We start from the raw sequence: 17,936 nt of genomic DNA, 5'->3' as shown, positions 1-17,936 counted from the left end.
GGAGCTGGCCTGTTCATGCTGTTCATATTATTTTTCTAAATTATTTTTAATAAAATATTTGAATGCAGGCAATTAAACCCCTGTTTTTTAAGGCTTTTAACTAGCCAACTTTTACATGGAATGCTAGGGAATAAAACAGCAAATCCAAGCACAGAGATGACTATTTAGTATTCTTGGCAGTTCTTGGAGAGTTGTTTAAGATAATCTCCATAAAGTGACACGATTTGCCTGCGAGTCAAGAAGGGGAACAATAACTGATATTCCATTAAGATAGCGTTTGAGGACTGCATGCACTCGATTCATGAGACCTTTGCAGAAGACAAAAACTTGGTACGTGAAGTTGTCAAAAATGTCAAATCGTGGCATAAAAAGTGCCGACCACGTGAGTCAGTGACCTTCACATTCAGAATTCTGGTTGTTGCTGTACTGAGATACCTGTTCTGACCATTTATTTTGCTTTTTCAAAATGTGCCTATGAACTGTTAATGTTAGATGTGGAGCCAATATTTCGTAAGCTGGAGTGATATTTGCCTTTCTTACTCGTTGTTAAGTGTAAAGCCAAATGAACTCTCTTCCAAAAGTTCATACAGAACTGCTTAAAAAAAGAGGAAACCATAATMTTCTAAAGGGCTTGTGATGTGGAAAATGCCTTTCTTGTTTATTGTATTATTTTAGTTATTATTTTAGTAGCACAGTATTTTCAGGATATTCGATACTGCGGAGCAGATGAAGGCAGAGCAGCAGCGAGTTCACCCGTGCTGATGCATAATGATTCGCTTGCAAAAGTGTTGGCAATTATCAACGGAACCTGAACCAAGTAAAACAGCCCAGTAGTTAGGTTTTACTAGCAAAATGTGGAGTGGATGGAGAGCTGGGGTTYGAGCAGAGAGTTTAGTGCTGCACGGAGAGCACTTGCCATAGGGTTTCAATGGTGTCGGAGGAGGGTGAGCAGAGGCCGACCTCCCCGTGGTGACTCAGCCCACCCATGAGTTAGAGCTGCCTGTTTCCACCCAGGCATCCAAGAGGCCRTTTCTCATACCTGTTTAAATGCCTATGCTACAGCTTATATGCTATAGCCTATGCCTATGCTATAGCTCATATAGCTCATAGAAATGATGAGCTGTCCCAGAGAACTACTATGAAAACCCCATCAAGATGTATGATGATTTATATTCTGAAATAAGCGTTTCTTTTCTGAGCTGGACTGAAGCTGTAGTTCTCTTGCATACCCTTAATAAGCATTTTTGGGGCCARTTTTGGATTTACTCCACTGAAACCAGACTGAAACCAATATAAATTGCCTCCTTTCCATGCAGCAGGGCAAGACGTCTAAGGGAGGCTCTTGTCCTCACTTTAGCAGAGCCAACAGAATCCACCGCGCTTTAAATAGGACCCCCTGCAAACAGCCCTCCTAGTGAGGGCTTGGTAGGGACGTGAAAAGTAGGTCCAACAAAAGGAAACAGAGGGGCCAAAGCTCTGAATGGGTGTTTCTGTGAAGCTGCTGCAGAAACAACCAGCCTTTCAGAACTGCTTTAGTTCTGAAAAACTTCAGTTCAGCAGGGAGGGCTTAGCTCGGTGCAGCTCCCAGGCCTCCATACAGATCACAGAGGGGTTTGAACCCCGATGCTCACGTGGTTTCTGAAGAAGCTGCTAGTGCTTCTGGTGGTCACRGGAGACTCAGGAGTTGCTTGCTTCAAGGGCTTTCTAACACAGTGATAGGTAGTGAGGAAAACTCACTGGTCCAGTGGGATCCTTGGTCAAGGCAGAACGTCTGCATCCTGCAGGATGAAGTCCCTGCTGCTCGCTGGGACCAGCATCTGCAGAACTGAGTGGGGCTCTTTCTACTTGACCTGTGATACAGGAGGAAGATCCTGGCCAGCTGCAACAGTGAGAACCTGCGTATAGTTACTGCGCGTATCCTTCTCCAGGTGAGGAGGAACTTCTTCCCTGTGAGGGTGCCAGAGCCCTGGCACAGGCTGCCCAGGGAGGCTGTGGAGTCTCCTTCTCTGGAGGTCTTGCGAACCCACCTGGATGCCGCCCTGTGCCCCGTGCTCTGGGTGTCCCTGCATGTGCAGGGGGTTGGACTGGATGATCTCTAGGGGTCCCTTCCAACCTTGACGATTCTGTGATTCTGTATTCCTACGGGCTGAGTCCTCCACCGTGTCCCTTGCACTGCCTCCCACGGGAAAAAGGTTGGGAAAGTGAAACACTTTTAATATGTGCTTCTTTTAGCATCAGATGTCTAATTTGATGTGTATGCAACTGGGAAAACCACGAGATGTTGGAGGAAAAAAAAAAAAAGTACTTCAAAGAAATACATAACATTAAACATGTATCTGATCCCTCAAGGTTTTAAGTTTTATCTTGAAAGTGTCTATTTGGAGGAATATTTGTGCGGAAATACTACGGCTGATGAATTCATCCAAAACACAATGAGGGCTGCAGTGAGCAAGCTTTGACTTACTCGGTGCTGCCTCTGCGCCGTGGTGGCCGTGTGGTCCTTAGCTCACCTCTCCATGCTGGCAATGCCCGTGGCACCCCGGGAACGTGACGTGGAGTCTGGCAGGGAAACCAAAGCATGAAGCTGCTGCCCTCACTGTCAGGAWTTTTTTCCCTTAAGTTCCTGCAGAAGTTTTGGTGCTTCCGTTTGTGGCCGTTCCCTCTATCCTGTCAGTGGCCGGATTGAATGTGGAATACGGGCACGGTGGTCTTTGGGAAAGGTGTCCTTGGGGTTGTGTGTGGAGCCTGTGGCTCTCCGAGAGTGGAGCAGAACGTGGAAATCAACACCTGGAACCCTGGGAGAGCTCAGAGCCAGGCTGTAAGTTTTCTGCAGCTGGGCATTCCCTCTTGTGCAGGGCCGTTCTTCTTCCTTTCTGGCACACGGGCGTTCTGGCATCCCCGTTTTTAATTGCTTGGATTATTCTAGCAGTTCCCCAAGCTCAGGGGTGTGTGTGTGTGTGTGTGTGTGTGAAGAGCTAATTAGAGGTGTATAAATGTAGAGCGAGGTAGGACTTCCAATAGTAGCCGTGTTGTTCCATGCTTGCTGTGCGGGTTGTGCCGTGGCTCAACCTGCGTGCGCAAAGCACCGGAAGGCTTCCCACACCAGCAGCTTTATCCCAGTGCACCTGTGAAAACAGCAGGGAGGTGACACTTTTAACCTTGAATATATTCTGAAAACGAGTATTTTACTTAAAATAGTTTAAACATTCTTGCATTTTCTCTGAGGTTTTATATGCATTTTATCTGCAGATTGAGAAAAGAAGGGAAGCAACTCAGCATCCTAGTGTTTTTCCTATCTTTTTWAAGTATTGAAGGCTTTTTCTTAGGTAATTCTGTTCCCTTCTACCCATTAAAACCTTACATTTCCAATGAGGGGCATCCTGTGTGCAGAATTTTAGGGCGCGCTCAGATTACATTGAACTTGCTGCAGCAAAAATCCAAGCTGCTTGCATGTTTTCCCTAACAGAAGCTGAGTGGAATTGCTTGTGCGCGAGACGCCGGCCTTGGGGAGAGCCTGGGTGCTGCCAGGATCCCGGCCCAACCATCCCGGCAGCCGAGGCCGAGCCCCCCGCAGCGCCCCCCGCTTTTCCCTCATGCCTTTCTCTGGGCTTCAGGCACCTCTCAGCCCCTCTTCCACTGGAATCTTTTCGCCTTGGGGGATGCAGGAGGCTGAAAAACTCACACAGGGGCATTAAGCACCTCCCTGTAGGGAAAGAACTTCTTCCCTGYGCGCGGGTGACAGAGCCCTGGCACAGGCTGCCCAGGGAGGCTGTGGAGACTCCTTCTCTGGAGATGTTCCAAACTCGCCTGGAAGCTGCCCTGTGCTCTGGGTGTCCCTGCTGGAGCAGGGGGTTGGACTAGATGATCCCTAGGGGTCCATTCCAGGCTTTCAGCCATGGAAGGCCGTGCTTTGCCACGCACGGTACCTGCGCCAGGCATTTCAATAATCCCCAGGGCGAAATGGCGCGTTTCAATAGGGATTTTGGTCATATGCTGCCTAAAGCTGATTGTCTTGACTTACAATCTCTCCGATTCCTAAATGCGCTCTCTAAAAATAAGCCCTTGGCTTAGCTCCATCGTGAGCTATTGGCATGGGGCTTTAGAGTAGAAAAAAAAGAAATTAGAAAAGTCTGTGTGTTTTTGAAGTGAGGAAGACAAAATTAGACAGAAAACTAATTGGTCTACGATGTATTAATTTTTTACCTTTTCTTTCGCCTTATTTTTCCCTTTAAAATTCTCTCCCATCCCCATTGCAAGTGAAGGAAGAACAATCCTCAGYATGGTAGGTTTTTACCCTGCTTGATTTCCGGAGCGCGTTGCAAATCACACTGCACGGTTCGCATGGCCGTAGTGCCATGGTCTAAAATAGTGCCAGTCTCCAGTGCCCGGACGTCGAGAGGCTTTAAAGATGCTGCTGCAGTATTTTCATGTATAAAACATCATGTTTCAGATGAGCCACATTTCTTTAGCATATTATTCCTGAAAAATAAGTCTTTGGATAACAAAACCAGACGCAGATGCAAGGAAGGGGGGATGTAATGGCAGGATGTAATTCTCTGTGTAAGTTAATGCTGTGGAATTGCAAGGAAGTGCTTTTTTAAAACATTTTTTACCTTTTTTTTTTATAGAAAACGAGTAATTACACATGTGAAAATACAGTTCAAGGTAGATATATGCTATTTGCTTTCTGGACTTTTGGTCCTCAACTAATGCTTTGCATAGTGCCAGCACAGAAACTTGTGGATGGATGTAGGTCCTCCTAAATCTGGAGGTCCAAATCCAGAGTCCATATCCAAATTCCCTTTTGGATATGGGAGCTCATGAATTTGGAACTCCAAAGAGAGGGGGAAAAAAAACACCCAAAAACCTAAAGGGAAGAGGCACGTGCTGTGAAATCTCATCCAGACACGGGTTTCTGCTCGGGATTTGGCGGTTCCTGCGGTGTTTTGCCATGGTACCTTTCGGGCTGCTAGCAACAATGTCCCTTTTGTTGGGTGGTCCTGACGTGTCCGTGGGGAACGCACGGCATTTCCGCGCCGGCGGGAGCCGGGAGTCGCTCGGRTGTGGGTTTTTCCCCAGATTGCTGGGCCCGAGCTAAGCATGTGCCCAAATAACGCCCTGGTTTCTCGGTGCTGCGTCCATCACACAGCAAAATAACCCGTCACGTGCCGGATTTATGGAATTCCTTGCAAATTCAGTCCCAAAAGGGCTGCCGGAGGAGGGGGAGCAGAGGGCAGCAAGCAGGATGGTTGCAAGCAGGATGCTGTAGATTAAATTTGGTTGTTTTGCAAATTTATTTTTCTTTCCTTTGTAAGACGAGGGGAGTGGTGTTAGGAGCAGCAGTTTGCTCTGAACTGTGTGGAAGATTAATTTCTCCCGTCACGATTTTTGTCATCTCCTTGGTTCCTTGCTTGAGGCACAGRGTGTAGCGCGGCTCCCAACATGTTGTGGGGTGAATTTGGGAGCTGAGTAATTTATTCTTCCTGTCTCGTGATGAGATATTTGTCTAAACAATTCCCATTAAGCTACCCCCAGCGTTTATTTTATTTTAGTTTTTAAATTGTGTTTGTTCTCCTGTAAAATACCAGAGCAATGCATTCAGCAGTGATCCATTTTCGTTGTTTACTCCGTTTTTTTTCCTTAGGCCTGAAATCCATGAAATGATTTTTTTTTTCTTTTTTTTTTTTTTTAAGAGAAATGCTAATGACCCCTAGTGTAGATTTGTTGAATAGATTTGTTATTAGGTGTTAAAAAGCTGCTGACTGGGAGCATTGTAGTTCAGGATCTTCAAAATGGGAAAAATTATTCAAGTGCTTTAGATTTCTTTTGTTTGAAGCAGCTTTTATTTGTAATTCAAATGTATCTTACAAGTAAGTGTGTGTGCAATTTCTCTGCTGGCTGGCCAGGTGGAGCACAGGGAGTTGGGATTAGGTGTCTGCAGTGGCTTTTGTCTTAACAGGCYGAGGTGGCCCTTGTGACAACCAAGTGCTGAGGACGGTTCAGGTCGGAGGCTGAAGGAGACAAAGCCAGAAGATGCTTGGGCCTCTTGCCCAGCCATCTCTTACGTGAAGGATAGTGTGTTTGCTAAGCGGGCATCCAGCATGAAAGCCTCCCAARGCAAAAAATAGGCTGGAAAACGTTGCCTCTCGATGCCTCTGCTTTTGTAATTTGATGTAGAGAACTCATGGAGGGAGAAAACTATGACTTCCAACATACATAACATAGGTGCTTTCGTTATGATGATGATTTAGCCTGACATCTTCATTCAATATCCGATATTGAAGCGCCGTTTCGGGGAGCTTTGCTGCTGGAACGCGTGAGCCGGCCGTTGCCGCTCCCGCAGCTCCGCGCCGTGCCCCTCGCCGCCCTGGGTCTCCTTTGCAGGGCAGCGGGTTGTTTTTCCCGGCGACTCGGTTGGAATCTCTCTCCCCTAGCGCCGTAGCCGGAGGGTTGGCATGTCATTCAGAAATAAAAATAAAAGATCCCCACCTACTGAAAAGTGAACAGCAGAGCCCTAGCAACCAGGCTGGCRCGTCGGAGCCGCAGGAGAGGACATTAAACAAGTAAGACCAAATAACAGCATCTTTATGAGGGGAGAGGTAGGACAGAAATGTCAGCTCGTGATAAGAGTAGTTGTGGCTGGTAATGGAGATGTGCCAGTATCTCTTTTTTTGTTGTTTTAATTGGGGATTATAAATATAGCCGCGATGAAGTAATGCTTGTTCTTGTCAGCGTGAGCAAGGTGTTGGGCTGCGAGCGCTAGCAGAGGGATCTGCCTCGTTTTAAAAACAGAGCAAAAAGCAGAGGATCCTGCCCTTTCGCCGTGCACTGAGGGCGTCGAGAAGGTGAGTGCTTTTCTAGGAGAGAGGGAAAACTTGTTTTTAGTGGTTCCCTGGGCAGAGCACCGTCGGCGCGTCTCCGGTTGTTTCGGCTTTCTCCCAGCTGTGTCCGTGGTGGTGATGGTGATGAGCCGGGGATGAAGCTCACACATTTACCTGCTCGCCCCTGCGTGCATCCGGATTTCTGGCTCTTCTGCTGCGTCGCAGATCAGTCTGTGCTTACACGATGTTTTTCCTTTTTCTTTCCTTTTGCTTTTGTAAGAGGAAGGAGGTTATTCCACATGACATCATCTTCCGTCTTAGCTTTGCCTTGTTTTGGTGAGGAGCTCCCCGAGCTTCTTCGAGGTGCCTCTTGTACGGTCGGCCTCGAGGGTTTTGTAAGGATTTATTCCCGTGAGGACAAAGTCATGGTGAGCAAAGCCAGGGAAGGACCGGGAAGGTCCCTTGGGTCAGTGCTCAGCCCGAGATTCTCCCAGACTTTGGAAATGGGAGGTGACCCCAGTGCCCTTGCAGACGGTACAAAAAATCCCCGAGTGTTTTGGTGCTGACCCCTTTCCTGTTTGATTTTGGGCAGATCCTGATCGTTAGGCGAGCAATTTAATACACAGAGGGCTGCTGTTTTGGGACTTGTATCTAAGATCGCTATTTCCCTGCCTTCCCCTGTGCCTCCCTCCTCCTGTTGTCTTGATGGACACAGTTTCGTGCCCTCGTTGTTGGCGTGTGAGGGCTTGGGTGTCTCCCCCAGCCTCTCCGTGCCACGGTGCCRGTGTGTGAGAGCAGGGGCGACCCTGCACCCCTGTCAGGCAGCATTGCTGCCAGGATTGTTTTTCTGTCACAGCAGGTTTGCTTCCTGCCTGCTCCATGTGCTGCGAAGGTGGCCAGGGAAGGAGGGGCCCTCCCAGGCTTGTGTTCGGTGGCCGCTTTCCAGGGCCAAACTCCGGGGGAAAACAGGATCTCGTTGCATCATCTCCAGCTGTTGGTGTTGGGGGCCAGTGCATTTTCATTTCTCCCTCCGATCAGATGTTCATGCAGCTTCATCAGGCCATGGGCACAGCTCCCCTTTGCTACCTGGATGTTGGACATGTGGGTGCTGCGCTGCCTTTCTAGCCCTTTCCTCCTTCAGGCTCTGTGGAATCAGCCCTGGGTCGGGGGCAGCAGCAGTCCTGGGGCTCCAGAGATACATCCCATGTAGGTGATTTACAYTCCACAGTCATCCACGTTTACTGAACTTTAGCAGGACCCACTTATAAGAGCCAGGAAGTCTGGAAGGAAAGGGCAAGTCTGCCTTCAGACTTACACTGGTGGCTGTTTTTGCAAAACCTGAGTTTTCTACTCATTTTTATTACACTTCTAGGTACCACACCAAAGATCTTTTAGTGAGACCTGCATATTATGGCAGGTATTATATTGCTGGAAGTTTATGCTGTGGATTGTGTTTTAAAATCTGGGGATGCCTTCTTGAAGGTTGGAAGTCTTTAATTATGGCACTACATAATTTTTTKAAGATTTGTGGCAGTATTACTTTATTTAACTTCATTTTGCTAGCTCTGGCAGCTAAATGGCAAAACAAGGCAGCTAAATAGTAAGACAAGGCTTGTGCCATTAAGTTCAGGAGTCTCCATTTTGTCGTTCACAAGTCGCCGTAGGGTTTGGATCCTCTTCACGCCGTGGAAGTTGAGCTCTGGCCGATGAAATGCTCACTGGCCTTTCAAGGAGAGCGTTTCAGCAGAGCTGGCAGCCTCCAGACAGAGCTACCTGTCAGCTGGGTGAAGCCAGCAAGGCCGCCCATGGGAAGGAAAAAWCAGTTTTTAGCATTTAAGGGGGTTTTGGTGATGGTTTGGTTTGGTTTTAGTAGACCCCGTGCCAGGATTTATGCCAGTTAATGGGAACAACTTTCTGAATTGCTTCTGCAGGAGCAAATGTGAGCAGCGGCGCGGGCAACACCCGCCCGAACGGCAGGGCGTGCGACAGGTTGAAGGGAGTTTTCCTTCCTGCTTTCTGCTTGGTTTCGTTCCCTGTCTGCATTGGTAGCAGTCCCGTGTGACCTAGGTTGAAGCCGTGACAGTCTGGACCATTTCCATGGCTTGTGTGTCCCCTGTGCCGGGCTGCAGGGAGAGGGGAGGCCCCAGCTYGGCACAGGCCCTTAGCGTGTGCTCYGCTTGCACCSGGGCTTTCTTTGTGTAGCCCTTAGGGATTTAAAACTGCTAATTCACCTCCCCAGGCAGRGTGTCAGGCTGGTCAACTTTCCCAGATCCTACTAAGAATATTCCCTGGGAACCAGTTCTGTTTTTCAAAATTTGAGGGTAAGATGCAGCTCCATCGTCCTGGGTAGCTCCAGTAAGTGCATGCTGAGTCCATGGACATACTAGATATCCACTCTGTAGGGAAATGGCAATATATRCCCTGGATTTTGGATTATCTGGCTCCAGGAAGCTTGGATAATCTTTCAGGCTCTGCCTCCTTACCAAGAGCTTGCTGGGGAGGGCAAATGTGAAGGAAAGACAGCTGGGAAAGACACAGCAGAGTTGTGGTGATCTTAATGGACAGGAGGCCTGGTGTCTTCTCCGTGAGCTCCTCGGGAGCACTGTTTGTGTTTGGGACTTCTGAAGGTCCATGGGATGTCCTCGAGTGCGTGGACAGAGCTGTGGGCTCACCTACCTCACCTGAGCTATAGGCTCACCAAAATTAGGAACCAGCTTATTGAGGCGATACTTTATAATTGCCTGTTCATGCCTGGTGATGGACATCTGCTCTTCTCTTGCAGCCCGGCTCGCAGGCCTGAGGCTCTGCGCCCACCTCGCGCCGCTGGTGCCCCGTTCCTCCCTATGGTGTAGCTGGGGGCGTCCYCGAGAAGAGAGAAGATGATGAGTGATGCAAGTGACATGCTGGCGGCCGCTCTGGAGCAGATGGACGGCATCATAGCAGGTAAGAGCTCGGGGCCGCCCCTCTCCGGAGGGCAGCYGAGGAGGGAATGTGCCTGGGACGCGTGTGGGGTCCCTCTTGCCACCAGGGATCGCAAGGCAGCGGGGCAGAGGGGTTGCACAAACTGTCGCCCACTGGCAAGGCTAAAGGGATCGTGGTTTTCCCCATCTCCTGTCAAGGTCCTGCTCAGAAACGGTGCTGCTGAGGTGAGGCGGCACGAGCGCCGCGGAGCGGGCAGCCCTCACACCTCGAAACGGGGCTGGGGCTGCCAAGGGCAGCTGCACGGCTGCAAGGGAGAGCTCGTCTAATCCTGGCCACTCTGCACTGCTGCAGCAGGGCTAAAACACAAATTGAATTTTCTCTTTTCCTTTTTCAAAGTTGGAATGCTGTGGGTCCAAATATTTGGGTTGAACCTGCCTTTTGTATTAGTGTTTTTTTTATAAAAACCTGTAAATTATAGGTGACCTAATGACAGGGATCGTAAAGTGTGCAACTTCTGCTCCTTTAACTGGGTCAGGTGAGCTGGAAAATAACCCAATACACTACACAGAGAAGCAAAGCAGCAAAAAGTTAATAGTTCAATCTTATTGCAGCAGAGCTATGCTAACAAACTGAAAAWAATATCTCCAAGGATAGCAACATAGTTGTGATAAGTCTTTAATGGTCCCACTTAAATTAATTTCCTTAAAGGAGAAAAACAGGCCCCCCAAAAAAGTGTGCTAGCTTGGACAACAACTTTCCTCTGCCTTAATATCTTTAGTTTTCCTAAAGATATTAAGGACACATCACAGGCACAGATGCGAAGTGGCTTCAGTTGGATCATAGTGATCTCTAAAAATAYATGTAAGCTGTGACTTGAGAAATTTCCATAAGTAGATATTAATGTTTGGATCAGATCATGTGTCTGTATTTTTGAGAGTCTGAGTTGGTTATGGCAGTATGAGGTTTAATATAAAAATAAAATGCGGTGTTGGGATATTTAAGTCACCCATGTGTCTTTCCAGGCCTATAAAATAATCTAACAGAGGAGGAGTATCAACTCCTTTGCTTCTGTAGGATTTTTTATCTTCTGTTTTTTTCAAAGGAAACTAGCTTGCTTTTTTCTTTTTTTCTGCCTTGGGTCTTGCCAGGTGAGATGAAGGAGGCTCATGGCAGTGCATATATGGCAGATCTCTGTAATTTCCGAAAGCTGACAGCACAAAAGCTAATGTTCTGTCATTAATACGTCTCATTGTGCCGAAGCATTACAGTATTAAGGTCACAAATCAACATGCTGAAGTTCTAGCTGGAATTAGCTAGGTTACTTTAAGTCAACCTTAATCCTGAATTTGCACTTTCCTTCCTTATTTTACATATCTCAAGTTTTAATGTAGGTCAAACATACATCCTGGGAGTTTATGCAAATAAGATTTATTTTTCCATATTAGCATGCAAATGTCAGCACTTCCATATCAACCTTTCTTAAAAAAAAAAAAAAAAGTGCTTGTAAAAGTGATTTAGTCTATTTATCTTCTTACATTTCTTTGTTCTTGCAAAAAAATTCCAAGGCCTTAGAGCACTGTCACATATTTCTGTGGGAAAAAAAATGCAGAGAAGGGGCAGCATCCAAGACTAGTTGAGTTTGGTTAAGATCAGACAGTATCGGTTGGAAGAGATRGGTTGGGTGTGGGAAGCTTGCAGATTTTTACCGTGTATTTATCCCTTTGCTCTGTGTGTGCCTTTGCTCGGTGCAGGATCCAAGGCGCTGGAATACTCCAACGGGATATTCGACTGCCAGTCGCCCACGTCGCCCTTCATGGGGGGCCTGCGAGCGCTGCACCTGGTCGAGGACCTGCGGGGGCTGCTGGAGATGATGGAGGCGGATGAACGAGAGGGGCTGCGCTGCCAGGTCCCCGACTCCACGGCGGAGGCTCTCATCGAGTGGCTCCAGTGTCAAATGGTACGGTGGCAACCTCGTTTCATCCTCAAAATCCTGGTGTCTTGTTTTATTCGCCTCTTAACCCAGCTGGCTCGGGCAAGGTGGAGTCCATTTCATGCAGGCAGTACTCYGGAATTTCAGAGTCGGTGTGCGGGAACCAACAGGAACGGGTTTTGATGTGGAGATGTGGCTGTGGAGCCCCAAGAAAGCCATAGTTCAGATACCTCATGCAAGGCRTTGGCCTCTGTTTGCTTTAAGGTGTCACTGTGCTTCATTTGGGTGAGGAAAAAATGGTTGGTAGCTGGAGTTTCATCTCTGAGGTAGGAGAAGGGCATTTTTAGAGGAATTAGACCCTTGAATAGCAAAAATTGCTTTAATCAAACTTTCCTTTGAAAAAGAGTTTTGACAGAGTGTTTTCCACAAGTGCTAGTGTTGTTATGGGCCTTCCTACCCTTACGTAAAATAGAAGGGAGTTGTATAAACTCCATCTTCCTTTAACCTGGAAACCAAATCAAATATTTTATTTTCTGCGCTTGTGAGTTTCTCAATTTTTCATCATCCTTACTTTAAAAATGCACCAAATATGGCTGAAAAGGCTGTTCTTTCCCTAAGCCTTGGTTTTCCCTCCAAATTAAATATTATTCAAGGGTGGAGTTTCTCTGGAGAGAACACTGAGAAGGAAAAGTCTGTGCTTAGCAGAAGGTGAGTTACAGCTTCATTTTTGATGGACCCAATGGCTTTGCCTCGCGGTGCCCTATGGCTGGCAGCCTCCCAGCAGGTCCAGAGAGGAACCGTTGTGCTTGTGGCCAASTTTGCGTTCCTGTGTGGGTGTGCCCACATTTCAGGGAAGCTCTAGCAATGGACATTAGGACTTTGGGATATCATGCATCCAGGTTTAGGTCAATCTGTAGAATCAGAGTGTCAGCTGTGGGTGTGCAGGTCTTTAGGTTTTTCTGTCGTCAGCAGTGTCCCCCTGCYTTCCTTGACACACTTGGCATTGGCCAAGGTGGTATTGTGTGCTGCTGAGGTGGGGATAAAGGATAGAATGAACGCTGGGTCTGATCCAGGAGAAGTCTGGCTGTGGAGGCTCTGCGTGACACGTAATGTGTTGTCACTGCAGGCAGCTCTCGGGACGAGAGGTCATGGTTGTCTTCTGCTGCATCCAGCCTTTGCAATGCAGCGATCCCATGTCTCTAGCTGATCTGTCAGAAAATAACTATTTATGGTTCATATGTTGACTGTCCACCAGATCAGCAGGTTGATCTGGSCTGGCTTTGTGTCTCCTGCTCTAGCAGACCCATGGCAAGAGCGCCGGCGGGATGACACGCACGGAGGCAAGGGTTGGTGGTGGGGAGCAGTGCGTCCTCTCCTGCTGCTGGCCCTCCTCACTTGCAACATATGACACCCCAGCACATCACATTTCTGTCACGGGCACCCTACAGTGTTGGACGGGGCCGAATTAGAGGCAATATTTGGAAACCCTTCACACTAAGCGTGTCACCCTCCATGTCATGTCACCCATCGTAGCTTCTCTTTGACCTGACGTGCCATCTAGTGGCACGGGGCTTGTGTGCAGCCTCTGTGAGAAGAGGCAGGGACCTGCATTCGGGGCGTTGTGCTCTYCTGCAGAAGGGTTTGGAGGGGAGCACACCACTTTGTTACACTCAGCTGAAAATACCCACAATTTAATGAAGCTAACAGGAGCTCCAGTGGTTTCTGGAGCTCGCCCGCTCGGTCAAAGCGTGGCAGGAAGCATTAAAATCAGGAGGAGGTGGCGGGAGGGCTGCTACAGTCAGGTCTGTAAAGCCTTGGGTTCCTGCTGCCCTCAGCATTTCCCTGCTCTGTAACATACAGCGCTGAACATCGCGCTAAGTAGTCCCTGTGCTGCATGGAATGGAAATCAGGGGACATAACCGATTTTGTGCGAGTATGGGCTTTAAAAATAAATGTATGTTCATATGCCACATAACCTTGGAAGAGAAAATAATCCCCAGGAGTGGCCCAGACCGCACTAGTCCTCACATAGCGAGGCTGATGTTCTGCACATGTTCTGGAGCGACGGGGCCACGGCCYTGCGGCTTGTCCCTGGTATTTATTATATAGTTATTGCCCCTGGTAGCAAGGAAGGTGTGAGTTGAGGGGATACCTGCCTGTGAGGAACCAGAGCAAAATCCTTCAGAGTCGTTTGACATAGATGGCCAAATGGCAGTGTGGTTATAATGGTTTTCTTTACGGCTGAGGGCCAGCTTTGGAAGATGTGCTCTCTGTTTCCTTGATCTTGGTGAGTTGTGATCACTGGAAAGAACGTCTGAGCTTTAAGTACAAAAGACTACGTATCTATTCCATCTATACTTCTCACCCTTGAAGTATTCCCCTAATTATATCTGTGGTGTCTTTAAAACCCCTAGTAYGAGAGACTAAATGCTATAGTCGGTAGTGTGCTGCAGGCCAGGATCATGAGATTTAAAGGATTTACCARTATTGCAGGTCTCAGAGCGTATAAGGTGTTTGGTGGAGTGCCCGGGTGATTCCAAGAAAGGCTTTCTGGTAATACTGCCTCTCCTAAAATCAGTGTATTCCCCACTTGTGAACAAGTTGCATTGCGGCGGGCTCTACAAAACCACTGGAGCGGGTGCGTGACATCCCCGCCAAAGCTCTGGCCAAGGCTCCAACGGCTCACAGGGAAGCAAGGAGAGTGTTTGCAGCTGCCAAACCATGTGTCACACACACCGAAGAATCCATCCTGAAGGGAAACTGCTGGTGCCTTCAGTCGGAGAAGGGTTTTTGATGGCGCTCTCCCAGACTTGCTCACTTCTGTAAAGCAGCGGGGCAGATTATTCCATTTGCCCTGTTAGAACGGACTGTCTTGTGTCCCGTGTTGCCTTCCCTGCTCCTCTACTCCCTCAGCGTGGCGGGTGGTTTAAAAGGCTGTGCAAACACTCACAAAGGGCTGAGGAGTGGAAGCGTCTCGTGCTGGTGTTGCAGTCGGCAGGTGGACTCGGGATACCAGCGCCCACAGGGCTGGGAGACCCTTCCGAGCGGAGTGACCGGGTGGAACCGCAAGGGCACCCACACAAGTTGTAAATGAAACTTTCTGCCTTACAAATAAGTCAGTTTAACTAAAACATGCCATTTCTGTCTGTTTTTTTCTGGTGTTTTTCCTAATTTTTGTCTCTGTGTAGCTGAAATCCTGCACATGTCCCCATGTGGAGGCTGATGGCAGATGAATGCTGTGATTAAGATTAGAAACAAGGCAGTGTTCAAAGTCTGGGAGAGGACTCAGGCCTCTCCTAARCTGAGAAGTTTTGGGACTGTTGGCTTTATGGCTTCATTGGGGAAACAGAAATGTGGATCAGCCCTGGAATCCAAAGCCAGGTCATAAGGATTTCAAGGAATTTGCATTTTTCAGGTTTTGTTCCAGTCAACAGAWATGTTTACTGCCTTCTCATATGCCGTACTCTGTAAAAATGTTGCTTTTAGGTTGCATGTAGATGATGTGCAAGTAACCTGTAGCGTCACCATCAGTGAAGAGACCATTTTAAGCAATTTCTGCTTTGTGTAAGGCCAATGCAGCCCTGTTGTGTTCATCTGTAAGTTAATAGATTCATCTGTGGAAGGATAATTGTAAAACAATTGCTGCTGGCCATGAATGTTGCTTCATTTTATTTTTTTTCCCTCCAATTGAGAAATACAAGAGACAAATTTCTCTTTGGTTATTCCTTTTCTTGGTAGTGCTCTTTTTTTTTTTAATATGTCTTATGCAAGAGCCTTCCGAGCAGGATGAAGCCAACTGTGTCTTGTTAAAGAGGAGGGTGGAGGGTACAGTGGGTGACAGATCCCTTCCCAGGCAGCTCCCCCAAACTCCTGACACAAACTTTCACATGTGGGTTCTTGTTGACTTATTGTGGTGGCTTCCTGGACAGCATAATATTTTTCATTTAAGTCAAATGAAAATGTGTTTTTTGCTTAAGAAGCRTCTATCTTAGCATGATTTGTTGAATGCAGCCAACTGAAACCATGTCCAGAGGTTACTCAGAGTTTGCTTTCAGCTCATGTGAAGTTGCTCGTTGATTGGTGACACCTGTAACAGCTGCTCAAATCCAGAGCATGGCTCTGGTGAACAGTGGATCTGTCCTCTCACAAATTGCCTGCAGATTTTGACGTCTCTTCATGAGTTAATTCTCCCAGAGAGTGGCTGGGATGAAGGAGTAACAATTGGAGATATTTCGGAGAGACGTTTTCCTGGCTGGGTGAACACAGCTTGTAATCATAGAGATACATTAGCCTGCTTTGAAGCCAGAGCAATTCCCATGTGGTGAAAGTGGTTTGCTGAGCCAGAACTCATTTCATATTTTTTATTCATGGAAAAATGTTGTCTGCAAACCAACGCTTGTTGTTTGATTGTCACGGCGTGGGCGTACAGCACTTCTCCTTGGCTCCACTTGCGCTTGGGCTGAGCTTAAACAGTGAAATGCCTTTATGGAGATGTGTGGCAACATAGGTGTTTGCCACCAAGCACCTGCTCCACATCCCTTCACTTGGAAGGAGCTCTCGTGATGCCGTTCAAACGTCTCTCAGCAGCAGCTGATCCCAGCTCTGCCGCGTGCTCAGGAGAGATCTGACCCTGAATGGTCTTGAAACACCCTCTTTCTTGCTCAAGTTGGTTGTCCAGACTGGGATGCTTTTCATATTGGGAGACAATTGGGATTCGTTTATAAGGCTCCTTGGCTTGGCGCCTGCGCGCGTCCCGGGTGAGTTCCTCGGCAGCGGGATAGTATCCGTGCACTGCAGTTGCTCCCGCCACGGAGCAGCCCCGACGGCGGCGTGGCACAGCATGCAGGAATCTGGCTTGAGGAGTGCTGCTCCCGTTCCTCCTTCACGTCTTCTCGTTGTCGTTGTTCTGGGTTGCTTAATGCTCCCRTTTCCAAGATTTTTACCCATGGATATGAGTTATAAACATCCTGGTTTGATTAATAAAAGCTGTGCTTTTCCAGGTTAGCATTGAGTTCCAGGAGTGAGGCACTGAGGTCAAAAATATTAGTGATTAGTAGCGATGCTGCTATTCCTGGGAAAATTGCAACTTAAATGTGGGATAGAGCAGGTGGTGGCYGTGGTTGGAGTGGAAGTGTTGTCGCTGGAAGGCTCTGTGGAGCGGGATGAGATGGGCAGCATGGGGGCTGCTTTCACCACTTGGGTTTGCGCCGATGCTTCTGCCCAAGCCAGCCCAGCTTCGTGCCTTGCCAAAAACGGTGTTTCCGACCATTTTACTGCCGTTAATTATCGAGTGTTGCCAAGAGGCTGGATGAAGAACCACGTGCTGTCCCTGGGTGCGTGTGTTTGGCTGCATTTCTCTTGGGAGCGCTGGGCAGGGACCCCGTGGAGCGCTCCACGCTGGCGGCCGCCGTGCCTCCGGGGAAGGGTGGCAAGCAGCAACATCCCTAGTCCCCAGGTCCATCCATCCCGTCTGACAYATGAGCTCCGGAGAGGAATTCCATGAATGCAGGGAATACACGAGCCACTAGCCACGGCAGACAGAATGCCTGGGGTGGGAATGCCCCTGTGGTGAGGGGCCATGAGCGCTGGGCACATTGTGATCCCTGCGGTGGAGCTCCCCAGGTTCAGCGTGGAGGGAAGCAGGGAAGGACACAGGGAAGGACGGTGCCCGGTGTCTCCCGGTGGAAGGTGGCTCCTCCCGGGCTTTGATGTGTTAATTCCCTGGAGGAGCCGCCTTGCTCGCTCGCTCCCACGTCTCCCAGCGCCGCGCAGCGCGCTCCTGCGGCTCCGGCTGGAGCTCCGGGCGCGCGGCGGAGTCGGGAGCGACATGGAGTGTAGCTGGGACATCCACGGCCACTGCGTCTGGCTGCGAAAGGTAGGAGCTGCCCGAGCGGAGCCGGGAGCGAAACCTTCCGGCTTTGCCCTGTGGCCCATGCCAGCTGGGYTGCTTGGGAGGGAACTGCCCCTTCTGAGACGGCATCCCCTTCCYTGCCCAGTTTTTGGGTAAATTCCTAGGGAGGAAGGGCTGCTTGGAGCTGGCTCTTTTTGGGAGCCCACCTGTATTTCACACAGGTGGTACCTGTTAGAGAAGCCAGCGCCCTCCCCAAGCAGAACAGAAGATGAAGGATACTGAGGGTAACACACACAGTAAGCTCCGTAGAAGATTTTATTTTATTTTATTTTATTTTATTTTATTTTATTTTATTTTATTTTATTTTATTTTATTTTATTTTATTTTATTTTATTTTATTTTATTTTATTTT

The 17,936-nt window shown here is 48.4% G+C and overlaps 1 protein-coding gene across 9 annotated transcripts in view; it reads left to right on the top strand.

The window, feature by feature from the left end:
* Window positions 1-17,936, top strand: part of PPFIBP1 (PPFIA binding protein 1) — a 62,441-nt gene that overhangs the window by 10,035 nt on the left and 34,470 nt on the right. For all 9 annotated transcript variants that reach the window (XM_026045912.1, XM_026045911.1, XM_026045913.1 and 6 more), the window contains exons 2-3: window positions 9,604-9,764; window positions 11,495-11,700. In XM_026045912.1, the coding sequence (XP_025901697.1) occupies window positions 9,701-9,764; window positions 11,495-11,700 (270 nt within the window). In that variant the 5' untranslated portion in view covers window positions 9,604-9,700. The remainder of the gene's footprint in view (window positions 1-9,603; window positions 9,765-11,494; window positions 11,701-17,936) is intronic.

The sequence above is a fragment of the Nothoprocta perdicaria genome, unplaced genomic scaffold (genome assembly GCF_003342845.1).
Source record: "Nothoprocta perdicaria isolate Ctin4 unplaced genomic scaffold, notPer1 scaffold_416, whole genome shotgun sequence".
Taxonomy (NCBI): Eukaryota; Metazoa; Chordata; class Aves; order Tinamiformes; family Tinamidae; genus Nothoprocta; species Nothoprocta perdicaria.
This window is presented reverse-complemented; position numbering and strand designations above follow the sequence as displayed.